General features: G+C 37.6%; 1 protein-coding gene across 1 annotated transcript in view; it reads right to left on the reverse strand.

Moving 5' to 3' along the window:
- The window catches only part of BCLAF1 (BCL2-associated transcription factor 1), a 31,301-nt gene continuing 12,405 nt past the window's right edge, over positions 1-18,896 (reverse strand). Inside the window, 9 exon segments of the mRNA XM_015412608.1 lie at positions 1-613; positions 1,266-1,352; positions 1,484-1,690; positions 3,759-3,905; positions 6,441-6,621; positions 7,663-7,838; positions 8,650-8,734; positions 9,712-9,780; positions 9,782-9,815. Coding sequence (XP_015268094.1) covers positions 1,347-1,352; positions 1,484-1,690; positions 3,759-3,905; positions 6,441-6,621; positions 7,663-7,838; positions 8,650-8,734; positions 9,712-9,780; positions 9,782-9,815 — 905 coding nt within the window. The 3' untranslated portion in view covers positions 1-613; positions 1,266-1,346.

The following is an 18,896-nucleotide window of genomic DNA, read 5'->3' on the forward strand; positions in this document are numbered from 1 at the left end:
TCATTTGAGAATTTTCACATCTTTATTCCACTGCAGACTGAAAACATGACGGAGATATCCCATTTTTTGTCAGGTTGTTTACCAAAGAAAACCCACAGAAAAACAAAGAGACTATTTTACAATCTGGGGAAAAGACTTATACACATATAGTAGCTGGATCAATCTCGCCATGTACTTCCTGGCCGACACTTTCACCAGAAGCCAAATGAGTCTTCCTCTAATGTTCCTGCAGTAATAATGCTGTTTCACGATCATTATGCACTCTGCTTAAATGTTATAAATGGATATCTAGTGTTTTACAGAGACTATATTTATTATGCATGTAAATTCTGAAACAACATACTGAACATGCTTATGTTAAAGGTAGCTTTTTCACTACAATTTACCTCTTTCTGTCGTACGCCTAAAGGGACGTGCATTTGGAATGTAGGACAAATCTTCTTTTAGAAAAGAGTGTGCAGAAGGTCAAGCTACGTTTAGTGCTGTTGCACAAATAGTTGAGGCATTTCCCCATTAGCAGTAAGGGTATGTGGACGGAGAAACGTAGCACCTGTTAAGCTACAGCTCTACTTGTCAGATCTAGATCTGTTCAGAAGAGAACTCCCATCGTGGTCTAGAAATGTGAATGTATGAAATAATTAATAAAACCCCAACACCAACCTGCATATACCTCCTACTTACACTCATTCTTCAGAAAACAGGATATACTATAGTTTTCAAACCTGATTCACAATCATTTTTGTGAAACCATATTGCAACCCATTAGCCTGTCAGTGCTATTCACATGCTGACAAGATTCACTAAGTGGCTGAGTCATTGTTAACTGAAATATCAGTATCCCACCCCAAATCAGACCAAGCAATTATTACACTACAATTTAAATGTAAGCCACACAAACAAACAACAAAAACTAAGGAAAATACTAACTCCAGCATACACTTGAGATTTAGTACTGATTTATTTTTTAAAAATGCTGCCTCAAGATTTAGATGTGCAGACCTAGGGTTTACTTCAGAATAAAACACAGTTGTGGAGGGGCAACGAAGTACAGTTCTCAAGGTTTCAACCATATTGTTTGGACAATGCAAAATTACATTGCTTATACAAACAGTAAATATTTTTAAAAATTGATCATGACAAATAGTATTGTATTTTTCTACTTGCTTCTGTATAATCATTAACAGCTACTATTTAGTGAATCACTAAAGAATTAAAACAAAAACCTAAACTACTCTCCAATGGTAAAATTTAAGTAAAATGCTTACATTCATTTGACGACAAATAGTCATATTAAAAATTGCTGTGTGGATGGTGCATAAACTTTCAGTTGGATCGGGTCTTCAGAGTTATTCCTGTGCAAAAGATGTAGAATATTTGCACTATATTATTACAGAATTTTAAACCATTTGAAATTCAGGTAAGAATGTTATATATTTCATAAGCAAGAAAATTTTCAAAGACTTGAGAAACCAGAACTGCCTACCTTTTCTTCTTTGCGTCTCTCTTTGTCTTCATTTTCCACTGTTTCTTCTTCTTCTTCCACAAGCCCATCCCCTTGGTATTTGTCATGAGTCCACTTTGGACTGCTACCTGATTTTTTGAAGTTAAATCTTCCTCTGCCACGCTGGAAAGTGCCCCGACCTCTTCCTCTTTTGGCCCAGTAATCCACACCATCATCTCTATCATCATGCTAGAACAAATATGGAGTGAACAAAGAAAATTAAAGCACTAACACGCTTTACTGAGAGCAGCTTCCAAAGAAGCACCTCAAACTATTCAGCCTCCTAGTCTGTAGCTGAGTCATTTGTTGTCAGTATTCTGCAACACACACACACACACACAGTTACCTTACTCTTAGTCAGGCCTTTGGGCCCATCAAACCCAGTGCTATATATACTAAAGGGCAGAAAGCAGCTCTTCCTTATCTCAAGAAGCGTCTTCCAATTCCGCTACCTGGGATCCTCTAACTGGTGACAGAAGCATGTGCTCTATCATTGAGTTAAAGGCCCATCTCTAGTTAGTCACTGATTTAATAGGAGAGACAGTTATACTGGTCCCAGCGCTTTAGCTTATTCTTAGGTATTTTTGATGCAAATATATATATTTTAGTTCTTAAAAATACACGTTTACAAAAAGTTCTAAAGCTTTGCTTGCATTGCTGGAAATAATCTGTTTAACTGACCCATCTTGGAAATGGTGGATTACATCCACCAGTATTAGTATATGGATTGTAACTACCAAGTTGAAAAATTTTGAATGTATCAATTTTTCGGACAAGAAACTTGGTAGATTTTTCTTAGAGGAAAAAAATATAGGAAAAAGACCACATACATCCTTTGATTTTCATATACGAAAATCTGCCAACTGACTACCAATCACAGTCTAGCATATGCGGGTGAGAGAGTTCAAGGCACTGCTACAGGTACAAACTGACTTTGTTCTCAAAACCAGTGGCCTTTGGTCTAAAACCAGCTGGAGCACAGCTGAGAGACAGCATAAGTAATTCTCTCTCCAAACACTGGGATACATACAGTCAGCAAACCAATGTTATCCTTGAAAAGAACCCCTTTACCATTCATTGCTATGAGACAAAGTGCTGCACTTCACGCTAATATTGAGGTGGGAACTAAACTTGCCCAGCACTGGGTGGTCTGGTCACACATGTTCTCATTTAGGAACAATAAAAGCATTCTTTCTACAAAGCCTGACACCAGTATTTGGTTTATGAAAATAAGTTGCAGGGCAAGAATTGAAAAATAAAGTATGTCCCTTACAGAGATTAACTCAATGACAGAAGGGAAATTAAAGGAGCAGGTAAGATTGAACCTCTTCTTTCTTCCACAGCCTTTCAAATTTGAAGAGCCCTTGCTAACTTTAAATAATGACAATACAATGTATAGCAACAATACAAGGGAATTTGTTTTTGTATTTTTTCGTGTGTGTGTGTGTGTGCACCTGGAACTCATGGCGACCTCTGGTGACTGACCCCTAACTGGGGGCCTGGAGGATATGCAGAGAGGTGGCTGAATAAAGCCAGCCCCCCGCCTCCCAGCTGCTGGTATTCCAAGGGGGTCTCCCATCTAAGTACTTGCCAGAGTCGACCAATGCTCCCTCTAAGCTGCAGTCTCTTGTGAGCAAAAATTCTACTTTGTGAGCTACTGGCATCAAAGTTGTGAGCAAGTGACTTGGCTACTACATAAATCAGTTTGCTCTGGAGCCCTCCTTCCTGAGCTAAGACAAAATGTGTGAGCCAAAGGCTAAAAAACTGTGAGCCAGCTCACACTAACTCAGCTTAGAGGGAACACTGGAGTCGACCCTGCTTAGCTTCCAAGATTGGGCTTGCCTGGGCTATCCAGGTCAGGGCTAATACAAGGGAATTTCAAAGGTTACAACCAGCATTATTCAGGTTACTTATGTAATTAGGATAGCTTTAATCTCTATACTTTATTCCCCACAGAGCTCTAAAGCGACGCAGATTGAATTGAAGTATGTTGGGCAAAGGCAGTATTTGAATTTTTATATTGCAGCCAGTATTTGATAGATCTCTTCCTTTCAAAAAGGGCAGATAAGAAACTGTTAAAAAGAAATTTCTTCTAAAGCATGCCACAGATTTTGTTATGCAGATGGCTATTAAAAGGTCTGATGCTGTCAGCATAGCTCCTTGAAAGTGACAGAAGTAGCACTAAATTTGGGTTCCATGAAATTATCTATACAATAAGCTTTGAGAAAAGATGCATGCATAACAGTATAGCACCCACCAAGAAGTATTTCTTGCTTTTAGGGGTATATTCAGGATCCCATTCCTCCTCCTTCGGTCTCTTTTGAAAAGCAGTATTTGAGTTACTGGGACCAGTATTTATTCCAGCAAACACGCCTCTGGCTCTTCCTCTGCCCCTAATTCGAAACTGATTGACCAAAGCATTTATGTATTTAATTAACTCACACAAAGCAAATTATAACTTTGAACTACATTAACCAAAATGCTTTGTTATAATCCTTCATCTAACACCATACATAGAAATGAATATGCTCAAGAATCCATGTGTAGGATTCTGCAGCTACTTTAACACAATTGTATTTACGGTCTAGCATTTGTGTATTTTGTAGTTGGGGGACAGTAGATTTATCTAGGACACCCACTTTCAAAAAGCAGTATCTAATAATGAAAAAATGTCTGCTTTTGACTATCCACAGAATATTTGCAGAGATCCACTGTGCCTGGCAGCACAACTCAAAACAAGCTATGATGGATCCCCACAGAGAAGCCTGTGAAAGGAGCCGGAAAAGCAGATCCTTCCCTGCCTTTCCTGTCCTCTGACAGCCTGCTGCTTATCCCCAAAAACCCTTAGAGGGACCCCCTTTGTGAACAACATGAACAATGGATGCAGTGAAAAGAGGGAAATGAAACTGCCTCCTCCCAAAAACAATTTCTTCCAATTCCTCTTCTTCACTGCAACCCTCCCTTCTATAGTGAATTTTGTTCATGAGGTTTCCCCAACCCTCAGAAAATGGCAGGGAAATATCAAATTCCTCCACAAGCTTTTTTGTGGGGTCCAGCTTTTAGGTTAGAAGAAATTATACACATGTTATAGAGTGACTAATGCTCTCTGGGTGTATGTGTCTGCGATCAACCCCAGCAGTTAGTCTGGTGGTCTACAATATTCAAAAGGGGGGAAAAGAAGCAAGCAGAGCGTAGAACTTTAAATGTATTTGAGTTAGATATGAGAGACTTCAAAAGGAATAAAATAATTGTTCTCAGTAACTTTTAATTAACTAATTTTGAGAAACAGTCTTTACCTATTTCATTACTAGACTAGCAAAAGCAACTTGTTTTGACCAACTTGTTGCTTCTTGTTACATTCAACAGCTTTATTATCTCGTGTAGACGTTTGCAGTTGGGACTAGTACACAGCCCAACACAGCTTACAGAAAAATAATATTCCCCCTAACTACCTACTATGTAGCTCTTGGGGAACCAGACCTCTGCAGAGCTACTAGAAACAACAACACTGTATTGTGTGGTGCTAAGATTTGTGTAGGGGGATAATAGAAGAGAGGCAGAAACACTGTCAGGAAGCAGCATATGATGCTAAGAGTTTCGACTCTTAATAATACAATCTTAAGCAGAGTTATCCCTTCTAAGCCTATTGACTTCAGTGGACTTAAGTATGGTGGTATGCTTATAACGGTACCATTAAGCTTGTGTACTTGATAAAATCAAGACACTATAAGAAGGTTTTTAGTTGTTCTAGAGAGCACACAATAAAACATTAAAAAGTAAAGCACAAGGAACTGAAGTCAATGTTTTAAAGTCTCATAATTTTAAAGGCCTCATGCTTATAATTTCAAGATTTACTAGTTTTGCAGCTATGTGGAACCCGGCAACCAACCACCTTTCTTGATGAGTTCAGTCTGAGTGAAAGTTACCCTCGCTTAGTTATTCTTGTAATGTTATACACATGCAATAAGAAAAGATCATATTCCTCTCCATCAAGACACTTCCATGTTTAAAACACATGCCCCTTTGGTGAAGCAGAATATGCTGTAGCCAGTATCACAGAACAACTGTTTTACATATTAGTCTGTCATACCAGTATCATACAACAGAAGGTTTTCACAGATTAGTTACTTTATGAACATCACAGACCAGACTGCACAGTCCTCTATTAATATGGTTAGGTTGCTTTCCCCATTTTAACTGAATCCGGAAGGCAATACTTTGCCATCTCACCAAGAGTGCCTTGCTTATTTCTTGCCTATGTTGCTTATTTGCCTCTTCCTTGAAGATCATGAGCTCCTGAACATGTTCCAGCGTTAACAGTGTGTGAATTACACTATCGACATATTAATGTATCTTTGAACTCCCACGGTATGCAGATAGTTACTGTTTTAAAGTTATACTGCTGTGGCCTTCCTCAAACTCTTTGGTATTCACTTCAGTACTAATTGTAGATAGATTTTCGAGACTCCCAGCAAAGGTTTTTTTTAAAGTTAAAATTAAAAAGCAAGCTGCCAGGGCCTATCCTTTTTGGTTTAAAGTCAGATTTTCTCGACAATTGCCATTAAAAAGAGAGAGAGAAACACAGCAAAGCAAAGCTGCAGAAAAGTCCACAGAAGATAAGTTATAAAAAGAAATATGAACTAGTGTAAAAAAATGAGTGAAGGAATAAACGTAGCAAAGTATGTGGCTGCTTAGTTTAGTTAAATCTGCCATTTTTTAAACTCAGAACTATGCAGAATATTGTGTGAAAACATATCCCTATCCACTTGAGTTTGTATAGAAAGCATTGTATGATGAACACCCCATCCCTGGAAACTGACATTTCCAAGAAGGAAGAACTTCTTCCTATCATATACTTTTCAAATAAAAAACAAGCAACCTCTGGGAATTTAATATAGTAATAATTTTTTGAAGCAGAAAAAGTATAGCAGAAACTCACAAATGTGCCTCTAGGTCTTCCAACTCCTGTAAAACCAGAGTATTCTTTTTGTTCATGATGAGGTTTAAACTCTTCATCTCTTTCTTTCTTGCATTCTTTTTCTTCTCGGGAACTGGATGAAGAGGAAGATGGGGAGGAAGTTGAGGAAGATCGAGAACGGTCTTGCTCTCTTTTTTGTTTACTGAAAAATAAGAAACCATACTGGTTGCTGTAGAATCCTATACAACTGCTTTCTGTAGTCTCAGAGGCTACCCTCTCCTCTTGGTTGATACTAATGTGGAGTTTTATAGTGTTACGCTATCCATCTTCCATATATAACTTTTTGAACAGTTTATGGCTCCTTAACAGTTGTTGCTAAGCAGAAACAGCTAGTTAGCTAACAAAACTGTATTTTAGAAAAAAATATGCAAGGAAGAATCCTGAGAGGTAATGTGTCTGAAGTGATGCTATTTCATTCATTTTCATATCTTACCAAGAATAGCAAAAAACTGATTTTGCCCTTTCACAATATGGGCACAAGGTACAGAATTAGTCAGCAACTGATACATGAATGATCATCAGTGTAGGAAAGCAAACAGAAAACAGAAGTTCAAATAAATCCATGATTACACAAGTGGAAGAGCAAGAAAAACAATGTATATATGATTCTTGTATTCAACTCCCCATGGCAAAGACATCTGGCATTGATTTGACCATATTTATATATATTAATACCAAGCCCAAAAGGTGGATATAACTTTTACAATGATACACTGAATAAATTGCTTTTAAAGACTAACCTGTTTAAGTAGACCCCACTCCCTGTCCTGAGAAAAAAACCTCTCCGCCCTCCCCATGTTAACCTTATACATCAGTAAAAAAAAAATCTCAGTCTGGGTGTTATGAGTTGAAAAAGTGCGGAATCAAGCATAACGAACCAAAGTTCTTACACAAACTGTTTACAGAAATGTACTGCATTGAAGTCCAACCTCCTGATGTAGCCTGGATAATAGGACAGATTAATTTGTCATTTTTTTCAGTGTTAGCTTGCTATTCCAAAGTTTTTGTCCTCATCCACCATAAGCCGTGTAAAAGACAAATACATTTTTGCTGTAAAACAAATAATTTTAATTGTTTAAATTTAGATGTTCCATTGTACAGTGAAAACTGAAAGCAATTAAGCTTACATTTACAAAAGTCTAATTAGAAGCTAAAAACCTAGTTAGAGCAGTTAAATCTTTACCTGTCTTCTTTGTAAGGTTTATACTCCTTGTAATCTTTTGGAATTTTCTCCTGCTTTCTTGATCCACTGGATTCCCTGGAACCTTTAGAGTCTCCTCGTTCTTTACTTCGTTCTTTTCTGCGACGGTCGATGTCATGTCGAAGGTCAGCGGCGTCACACTTTAATTTTTTATCTCCCTAAATCAGAAACATTTCAGGGAAATTGTTTTAGCATTCAAACACTGACAGAATGCAGCGTTAAGTAACCTCTTACTTAACTATGGGTAGCACCCTCATCCCACCCTGGCAGTAGGCGCATCTACTCATACAAAACCGGAGAGTTCCACAATTTCTGTGGCTTCTCTCCAGTAGCTGCAGCCACCTGTGCTGCATCTTACACCATTCCCAAAGGTCCCCCAACAAAAGTAGCTTTTTTGGGGAAACGCAGAGGCTGCAAAAAAAAAAAGAGGGATAAGGGAAAGATTGGCTGTGAGCTCTGCTCACAGTACTCTGTCTTACTTATTCATTAAAAATATTTAGTGTCTTTTTCATGCTCAAAGGAGTTTGTATCGAACCCACTACCAGCAACTGTGCACTCCTTTCCCCCGAACCAGCCTATTGGGGAAAAAAAGTTAATTTCCCAAGGTCAAGCTAAAAGTCTACAGGAACAACACTTTGATACAATTTCTTTTTTGCTGAAACATAGAAATTGCTGAATTCAGCTACTCTGTGGAAGAAATTGGTAATAAATGTGTTCTCTATTTGCCAAGAACAAGGAATACAGTATTTAATCACTACATGTCAAATTATTAAACAGTATGATTAAGGCTACACACAACTGGCCCACCACATCCATCAAAAATTATTAGAAATGGAACAGGCTCAACAATGATCTAGGGTATAAAAACACAAAATAAAATCTTAAAGGAAAACAACCCTGGGGAATTATCTCAGATTACACTGATTTTTTTTTTAATGGAGACTAAAATAGCACCAATTTGAAACCTACTTTCTGACTTTCTTCTTTAAAGGCTCTCTCTTCTCCCGCTAAACGGGTGTGTTTCCTCAGGGCACTTGGAGAGATGTCAATCCTCCTAAATGCAAGATTTTTAAAAGTAATCATTATGGCTGCCAATATTCATCTCTCTCAAGTGGAAAACTGGAAACACAAAAGGAAAAGTACCATTGTGCAATCCAAAAATCAAGCCAGGTTATTAATTTTTAAATATACATTTCCCCAAACACAGAAACATTCAAATAAAACCAAAATATCAACAATTATACATTTCACTGAACTTTTAAAAACTGTAGCAGAATATAAACCAGATGTCTTGAAATTTCTGCAGTACAGAAATGCAGGTGAGGAAATTTTCACCCTCCAATCAAGTGAAAGCTGGACAAACACTGCATCCAGAAAAATTGTAATTCAGTTATGTTTCAATGATTCAAAAATACAATCAACAATACAATTATAAAACATGTTTAAGAATGTTTGCTTGTACAATCTCTTCTTACCATTTAGCAAATTTAGGCCAGAATCCAAAGAATTAATTAGGCTCACACAAGACATTTAGAGTGGAACTTTTCATTTACTTTCTATGAACAGCTGACCCTCATGCCATATCATACATTGCTTTTGAAAACTCCCCCCAGCTTCAACAGTAGTTTTGCCTTGTGGTATGAGAGGCTGTTATTGGAGAAGCAGAAATCTACTTGGGTTGACAGAATGAGTTACAGAATTCTTTTGATCCTGAGCATGAAATATAACATAACCCCCCATATATACAATTTACACCAAATAAAATGATGGTATATAAACATATAAAAGTATTAGTACATATTTCACACAGCATTTTCTATTAGTAAAGAATATTAACAATTCAGTATGTACTACCATACAGATATTGAACCTCGCATCCGAACCTCTGCCCCATTCTTCTTCCAATTTTTTTAACTTAAAGAGAAAAATAAATGGCTGGTTTGCTAAGAAGTAATATCTCATTTGATACATGGGCGGAATATTTGTTGGTTCAGGAAGGCAAGTAGCATACGGAGCAATAAGATACCACACCTGTGAATTTCTGGACTCTTTTGCCGGGTGCTATGTTCTTCAGTAGCCTTCTGATAAGCAGTGAACCAACACTAGGGTCATGCCAGCCGACTTGAAATATTGTTCTGTTGGTTGTAGAGGACACATACTGTCTAGTTAACATAGATATGTCTATACATGGCACCCTACTAGAATGTAGAACAGGCAAAATAGTTCATAAAATATGGCAAAGGTTAAATTTTATTTTCAACCTGTTTCTCAGTGAACGTCAACAAGCAGCAAATACTACCTTGTACAGTTTTGCTTACAATTATGTGCTGCCAGTACAATTATTAAGGCACCATTATCTGTGTAATAGGGAAAATGTCTGTTTACACTGGACATCTTAAAGGTTTGCCAGCAGAAAAATATTGCAATGTATCATTAGTATTTACATTAGAATTACAACATTTTTTAAAAGGTTATCTATTGCATGAAGAACTACATATTCTTGATTTGGTAAATTAATAATGCCATCCTACACACACTAATTTGGAACTAAGCCACCTTGAAGTCAGAAGACTCACTTCCAAGCAAAAATATATAGGATTGAGCTGCACAAGCCCTGATTAAACACACACATACACAAACATATTTTCTTCTTTTTAGAAGACCATATATTAAAGAAGACTCCCATAGCTGAGTATGTTTAAATCTCTGGCATCTTGGCAACCTTGACAGTTTTTTTAAAGGGCTTTTAAAAAAAATTTAACCACTGACCATTACATTAGTAACAGAACCACTACAGTTTGAAAGACCAGTTCAACAGATGTGTTTAAATGTAGAATAGAAAAAATGTATAAAATTATAAAGGATTATGAAATGTCACATATAAAGCAAGCTATCCGCTTAACAGTACATCTGTATCAACTTACCGCCCAACATCCAGCACATCTCTCATAACCAATCATTAAAACTTGATATGGCCACTACAAGGGTAGCGCCTCAATCATAATTCCATCAAACACAGGAATTTGAGCTAGCAACTCAGTTTTTTGTGCCATTTTTGCCAGGAAGATAGAAGGTTCAACTTTGCCTGTTTGTGCATCTGTTATCTTTCAACAGCTATTTTACTTTTGTAATATGGATTTTGCCATTTCAAAACACATTCCAGGACCTAGTTGCAATGAAAAAGAAAACATCACTGGGCATTTTCAGCTCTATATAAGTAAAGAGCTGTTCATTCTATCTTCATTGCACCAATAATGTAAAATTACTACAGTTTTACCAAAATGTGATCCACACAATCTTTTTGAAGTGTGTAGAAATAGTTAAATAACTTCTGAAGCAAATCATGATTTACACACATCAATAACTTGGCCACAGACTACAAAATAGCTAGCTATCTGGTCATATGCTGTATTTTATATACTACATTAAAATATTCCATTTAAATTATATATTTGCCATCATAATGTTGAAGGATTTAATTTGTAAGCTCCATTTATTCACTTCAACTCTTAGTAAGAAATTCAAAAATTTGCTATTTTAGAACAGTATAAAACCAGACAGTTTCCCAAGTATTCCAGGCAAAAATCTTCTTGGCCAAATATGTACATTGAAAGTAATTCCAGATCACCAGAAAAAAGGTAAGTTTATCTGTGTGCATAAACTGAAGTGTTGGAAGTTCTGCTTAGCACATTGACAAAGATCAAAACAATGCAAACCATGTACCTGCTCTACAGATAGACATCCTACCTAAACTCTTCTTCATCTATAAACAATTGGCAAGTACAAAGTCAGTACATTAAGAAAAAGTAAAGTATAAAAGAAATTTTAAGGAAGTTCCATTAACTATATTGTTTATCCAATCAATTCCATTTCCCCCTTCCACCTCTATCAGATCTGCCTGAGTAATATTACCCAATCTTGCATTAAAATCACCAGTGATAATTAAATTGGTCTTATGGACTTCATTGCATATATTTTCGATATAGTTTTCCACTGCCATCCAATTTTGATTTAGTTGAATTAAACTTAGGGATGGGGGGAATATAAACTATGATTACAACAAAATAATTATTTTCCATCTGAATTTTCACTGCCATAGCCAAAGATTAACATGGTTTCAACGTTGACACATTTACCATCAGAGAGGAGCAAACAAGACATGCCAAGCCAGCACTAGCTCTCCCTTTTCAACCAGTCTTTCTTGCCAGTGAGCAAAAGGAGACATAACCTGGGAGAAAAGTATGTAGCCCATGTTTCTTGTAAGGGTAATATGGAATTGAGTTACATATTCTGTAACCTCAAAGGAATTGTACTTTATTAGCCCATCCTGCAATATTCCATGAACACATCCTTAGTATGAATTTAGGTCGATTTTTCAGTCACACATTATTAGCCAAATCTAAGGAGACAATATCTTGATCGAAGAGAATGCTAACATTTGAGACTGGGTTTTTCCGGCAGGTTTTCTGTGCTTGGATTTGGATCACCAGCTTTTTCAATACCAGAGACATTATTTTCCTTTGAACTAATTATACTTGGGCTGTATGTATAAACAAATTGTTGTTTTTAGAATTTCTATTAATATTATCACCTTGCCTAATCCCTGCAAGAGTCTGCTGCAGTTTTCCTAATTTTTGTTCAATAAATTGCTGTTCCTCCACCGGAAGATGGCTGAAAATAGCTAGCAGACTTTGTTCCTGAAGATCTATTTCCCCCACTTCCTTCTCTATATCTATCTCAAAGGGGCTATTTTACTCATCTGCTACAAGAAGGAGTGGTTTGAATTTTGATTATAACCCATCTTCTGGCCTAATGGGATTTCTAGATCAATTACTGGGGACTCTTTTTTGCCTTCTTCTGTAAGGGTGGTTGTTCTAGCTTTGATTTAATCAAGGACTTTTTAATTAGATTGTTAAAAGCTCTTGTCAAGTGGATTTTAGGTTAAAAAAAAGTCAGAATATACTGTCCTCCACAAATAGGGCCCTGAATGTTTTCTATGCATTTCAGATCTATGTAGGGGACAGGCATACCCAACAAATAAGAGAAATGGCACAGACTTCCCCCCACCAATTTATCCATCTGCCTGACAGGGAAAAATCGTGACCACCACCTGAAATCTATTTAATTGTAGTCTATCCTTTCCTTCAGGGGCAGACATAGAGAGGGTGTTACCCAGAAAGGGCTTCCTCTTTGCAGGATGTTTTCCATTAACTGCCTTAGAGTAGGGGCACTTCCCCAAAATCTGAGCTGGCTCATTCTGCTACTTTATGGAAGAATTCAATAAATAATCAGTTATAAACGCCAGTTCTTCATATATTAGTTCTAAAGTATCAGCTGTAATGATAGTCTGAGTGGCTAATAAATCAAGTGCATCTGTTTTCCTTTTGATTTGGGATTCCATACCTACACTTAATAGAGAAGGTCCATCTTCTGGATCCTGATTTAAACTAAGTCCCACATTCACATCAGAATCATTCTCCAAAACCTCAAACAGATTTTTTTAGTGGCACTGAGGGCAGTTTGTTTATTAAAAGTTCTCCAATCTACTTTGCTTAGCTTTTATAAAAGGTTCATTGTCAATCTGTCCTGCCTAGTTTTTTACTCATTTTAACAAATGAAAAGAAAGAGAACAGCCCCTTTCTAAACTAGGTAATAAACTAACCAAACCCGTAGTCTTCAAGGTGGAGGGAGGAATGAGGAAATAGAAAGACAAGCCAAGGTCAGCCAGACTCTACCTTAAACACACACACACACACCCTCACTAAACACACCTTCAAACTACAAATAAAATATTAAATATAACTAAAGGTAAAGGTTCCCTTGCTCGAAAGCCAGTGGAATCCGACTCTAGGGTTGCGGTTGTCATCTCCGTTTCCAAGCCGAAGAGCCAGCGCTGTCCGAAGACGTTTCCGTGGTCATGTGGCCGGCATGACTAAACACCAAGGCGCACGGAATGCTGTTACCTTCCCACCGAAGTGGTACCTATTTATCTACTTGCAATTTCTTGCTTTCGAACTGCTAGGTTGGCAGGAGCTGGAACTAGAGACGGGAGCTCACTCCATCATGCGGCACCCGGGTCTCGAACTGCTGAACTACTGACCTTCCACAGCCTGCAGTTCAGCGTCTTAACCACTTGAGCCACCGCAGCTCCTAAATATAACTAATAGGAGTCTAATAAAATAAATACAAACTAGTAACAGCCTAAAAGGCCTAAACCAACCTAAACTGAGCTCAACTGAAAAGAGTTAAATTAAAGTCTGCACGCAGCTGCAGCCTCCCTTTCCCAACGTCAAATTACAAGGGAGAAGACAAAAGGTTGTCAGGGTTTAAACTAATACATCTGAAAGTGCAAGATAGTCAGGAGACCACAAAAAGAAAAAAGATGAAATAAATAAAGCTAAAGAACTGCTAGAAACACCCCCACCACTCCCTACATGATTAAATAATAGGGAGTGAGACAAGGAAACCAGCTGAACTCAAAAATAATCACCCACAAGGCAGTCCAAATAAAGGGGGGGGGTGAAAGGAGCATCTAAAATAGACTTATAATAAACAGAAAGAAAACAGAAGCAAATAGAAACCGAAAATTAGAAAATAAAGCTCCTTTAAACAGAGCACAACCTAAAAGCTTCACCCAGACTAGCACCAGAAACCAGAAGTCTGGTTGGGATCTTTGACAGTTGACCTATAATAATACAATATTTAATTAAGCAATGTTTAACCTGTATAACTAACATTATCAGAATGCTCCCCAAACTAATGGATTATTCCAACTACAATGAAAATTGTAGCTCCTGAAGAAAATAGTCATAAAGCAAAGTAAAGAAAAAGTTAACAAATCCTAGTTATTACTTGCTCTGGCTGAGTGAGTCTTCCTTCTCGGCAAGCAAGCTGCCAGATTTACTGCTCAAGCTATGTATGACACATCGTTAAATTAAGGGTTGATAAAATGTTTCTACATTTCTGTTAAATGACATTAAGTTTCTATCACTTTAAAAAAATGGTTGACAAAATATTTTCACATCCAAGGTAAATATTAGAATGCTTTGGAATACCCAGCAAATGTTCTTAAATGTTCTTAAGCTTTGTAGTCAAGAGAATAATGCCTGGTACATTTTGTATTCTCTCATCCTGAGGGGCCAGTTACTAGTGCTCTAATTTCAGATATTAATATTAGTTCACATGCCTTGGATTACATACATACATTTTAATGTTCTGGAAGTTCCCTAACAATTTTGATGCTCACTGAATACTATTGATTTCTCAGCCCCTAAAAACAAACCTAGTTCACCACTAGCACAACGCTAAGAGTTGTGGGTGTCAGACAATCTGAGTAGGTGCCAGACAACTTGTGGGTGCCAGACAATCTGAGGATCTCCTGGGTATTCTACACACAATGCCATAAAATAATTATTATTACTATCAATCCCAAGCAATTTTATATATAAATTTCAAAATTCAACAATTTATGGCTTCCGTGCTTTTCTTTACAGCCCACTCCTTTTCAGATCGCTCCCAATGCACTCTTCCTTGCAACCCTGCAAGCTAATCAAGCTAGCTGCCACTCTGTGTAGTCCATCTGCACAGATGCTGTGCTAGTCTGTATCTACTCTCTAAGCTTTCTAAATGATGCAGGATTGATGTCATGTCTACAGTTTCTTGGCACAGGTTAGGGGGAGTCTGTACCAGAGAAGGGGCCCTGCTTTGGGAAATCAAGGATATGTTGCGTTACTTGCCATTATTCATATTCCTGACAAAATAAGGTATTCATACACATGCTATTTGTCCTCCGGCCAGCACTGCTGCTACTCACATTTTGAGGATACATGTTTCTGGAGCACGGCCTTACAAGGAGTACAAGGAATAATGCCACATTTAGAATTATAGACAGAACTACTAATTTTACCACCCCCATTATCCCTTCCATGCAACACCATTTATAATTGATGCTATGTTACTAGCACAGATTTCACTGGCTGGCCTAAGTTCCCTGTACAGCAAGCAAGGGATTGGACTGCTGACTGTAACAGTGCAAGATGGAGACTGACGTGCTTGCAGGTCTACTCAGCATCCTAACTTAGCAAAGGCATTTCTTTAACATTAGGTAGGGTAGGAGCATTTAGTTGAGAGAGGCTGCATAATATCTATTGAGCAGGACAATGTGGAATTAGGAATTGTAACTAAAACTTGTACTGCATTTATCCTTTTTATTATGCCACTTACTGCAATAAACCAAAATCATCTAGCAGACAAAACAAAACCTCTGCAAATTATGGCTACAATCCAAATGTACATGCATACTATTGATACTATTGATGTACTTCATTCATACCCCACCTTTCTTCCCAGTGGGAAACCAAAGTGGCTTACATCCTTCTCCTCCTCCATTTTTCCTCACGACAACCCTGTGAGGTAGGAAAGTCTGAGAGTATGTGACCATCTCAAGGTCAGTCAGCAAGCCTCCATGGCAGCATTCTAGTCCAATGCTAACCACTATACCACACTGGGAAAGGATTTGTTTACAAAATTTATATCCTGCATAACTCTTAGACAGAAATGTATAAACTTCAGAACAAGTCTGTGAAAAGGGTGCAACTCAAAATAATTCTGAGAGCCACTTTTGTATTTTTACAACCTGTGCAAGAACTTTCCAGTAGACCTTGTTTCATATTCTACCACACAAGGAGGGGAGAAGGGTTCTGACTCACCCACGGACCTCATTTGTTTTCCTTATGTCCTGAAACAACCACTTGAAGAGGTCAGGCAGGCACCTTCTCCGGTTATTTTGCTCTAAGACATTTTTGTTCCAGAGAACTTTTTGATGATTGTAATGGGCATTTGTTGCAGCATATCCAGTTGTTAGGTAATGATTTTACAATTTAACGCTTAACAAGTTTTTATGTTGTTCCTACTTGTCATAACTAGCCTTGGTGCAGAACATAAATCTTTTAAATAAATAGTGCTACATTAGGGCATATGTATTATGATTTAACTAGTTTTTTAACCCTCTCTCTGTTATTTTTTCCTTGTGTTCCATACAATGCTGTTTCCTCTGCCTTTGCATGTGTCTGTATTTTCACTTCATTCACTCTCTACACTCCTTGTGCCATCACAGATCCATCTATACTCCAAATTACTCAAATTTTTCTTTATTTCCCTGTCCCTCTCTGCACACCCCTCTCAGTTATCCTTTCTTAGGCTCTGCATCCCATGATTTGCTCTTGTTCTCCACTCTGATGTGGTTGTTAGCTGATATTTTGGTGGGGCTTGTTGGGTCTAGAGATGAGAAGGGCCAGAAAAAGAGCTGTTTCTAATCAGAAAACTGGAAACTTTTGGGAAACACTGAAAACTCTTTTAAAATACGAAAAATTATTCTTAAGGGAAGGGTTTTCTCACTCAAAATGTACTGTATGAGGTCTGAGGGATTTTTCAATTTTTACAATGGAAAACATGGGAAATATTAAAGAACAATGAAAAAAAGCCTCCTGTGACCAATGCTCCCTCTAAGCTGTGGAATCTTGTGAGGAAAAAGTTCTACTTTGTGAGCTACTGGCATTAAAGTTGTGAGCAAGCAATTTGGCTACTGCATAAATTAGTTTGCTCCGGAGCCATCCTTCCTGAGCTAAGACTAAAATCTGTGAGCTGGAGGCTTAAAAACTGTGAGCTAGCTCACACTAACTCAGCTTAGAGGGAACACTGCCTGTGACATATTTTCTCTTTTGAACAATAAAAAATCTTGTCTAACAAACCATTTCACTCATTCCAGATGTAGAGCATGAAGAAGTCTGAGAACTTTGAGAAGCACTAAAAAAGTCTGTAGACATATGCAATATTTTCAAAATGTTTTTGTTTAAATGTAGTAATTTGTTTAATGATAATACATTATTAAAGAGTTCAGTGTTTTCATGGAGTTAATATGTGCTGTACACACCACTGCCCTTGAAGACTGTCTGGAAGTGACAGTTGGTACATTATGCTGCAGCCAGAATGATGAGTAAGCCATAGGGACCACACCACTCCAGTCTTCTTCCATCTACACTGGCTCCCAGTTCAAGATGGTGGTGACCTATACGGCCAGCACACCTGAAGGGAGTGCATACTCCCATATGAGCGTACCTGTCCTCTTGGGTAATCTCCAGAGGCCCTGCTTCGGATGCCCCACCATCTGAAGCTAGACATGCAGCAACACACACAAAGGGCCTTTTTTGGTTATGACATCAAAACTTTGGAATGCCCTCCTCAGAGAGAGTTATCTGTCTCCATTTATTGTTCTCTTCTGCCAGTGCATGAAGAATTTTGTTTTGAATTCCCCCACTCACTGTTAGTGGCCCTCCTCCCTGGTTTGTGTTATGTATATGTATATGTTTTACTACATTTGTTCAAATATTTTACATATACTTTATTTTAAATGCTATTATAATGTCTCAAATGTTTTAATGTTGAAATGGTTTAATTATTCACAGCCTTGGGGACCCTATTTGGGTTGAAAGGCAGCACATAAATGTTTTAAATAATTTATACAAATTAATATCCAAACATACTGGTAATCTCTGTTCAAATAATATATTTTATGTCAACTTTTTAAAACTCCGCAAATATGCTTATGTATGGCAGCCTGTAACCCTTTCTCAAGTATTGGTTAGACTTGTAATTTTTCCTATAGAAAATTATACTTTTAAATTCAATAAATATGCCAAACAGTACAGTTTTATATTCTATATTGCCAAGGAGTAATAGTTCTTGTCCATTAAGGGGTATGGAGGTAATACACAAGCAGTAAAGGAAAATAGATCGATTTAATTAAAATCTCCTATGATTCACAGAAAATCAAATCAGAAGAGTATCGATAAAAGATACATGCTCACGCCCCTTCAGCTAATTAGGAACCCTGGACTGACAACAGGTGGATCACCTGAACTGAACTTCACGATGAACTGTTGACCAGAGCTGTGCAGCTGGCCAGTTAAAGTGGTCTGCCCGTTGCCATTCCAGCGTTCCCGACAAGTTGAAGAGACATAAGCATATGTCTGCTATTGATTAAGCTCTCTTGTAATTCACAGAAAGAAAATCAGTACATCTATTTTCCTTCACTGCTTGTGTGTTTATTGCCTTCATCTCCCTTAGTGGACAAGAACCATTGCCCCATGCCAATACATATGCCAAGTTGTAAGTGATGCCTTTTATGTTCAATCAGTAACAGAAGTGTAAGTTTGATT

The sequence above is a fragment of the Gekko japonicus genome, unplaced genomic scaffold, assembly GCF_001447785.1.
Source record: "Gekko japonicus isolate JY-2015 unplaced genomic scaffold, Gekko_japonicus_V1.1 scaffold184, whole genome shotgun sequence".
NCBI lineage: Eukaryota > Metazoa > Chordata > Lepidosauria > Squamata > Gekkonidae > Gekko > Gekko japonicus.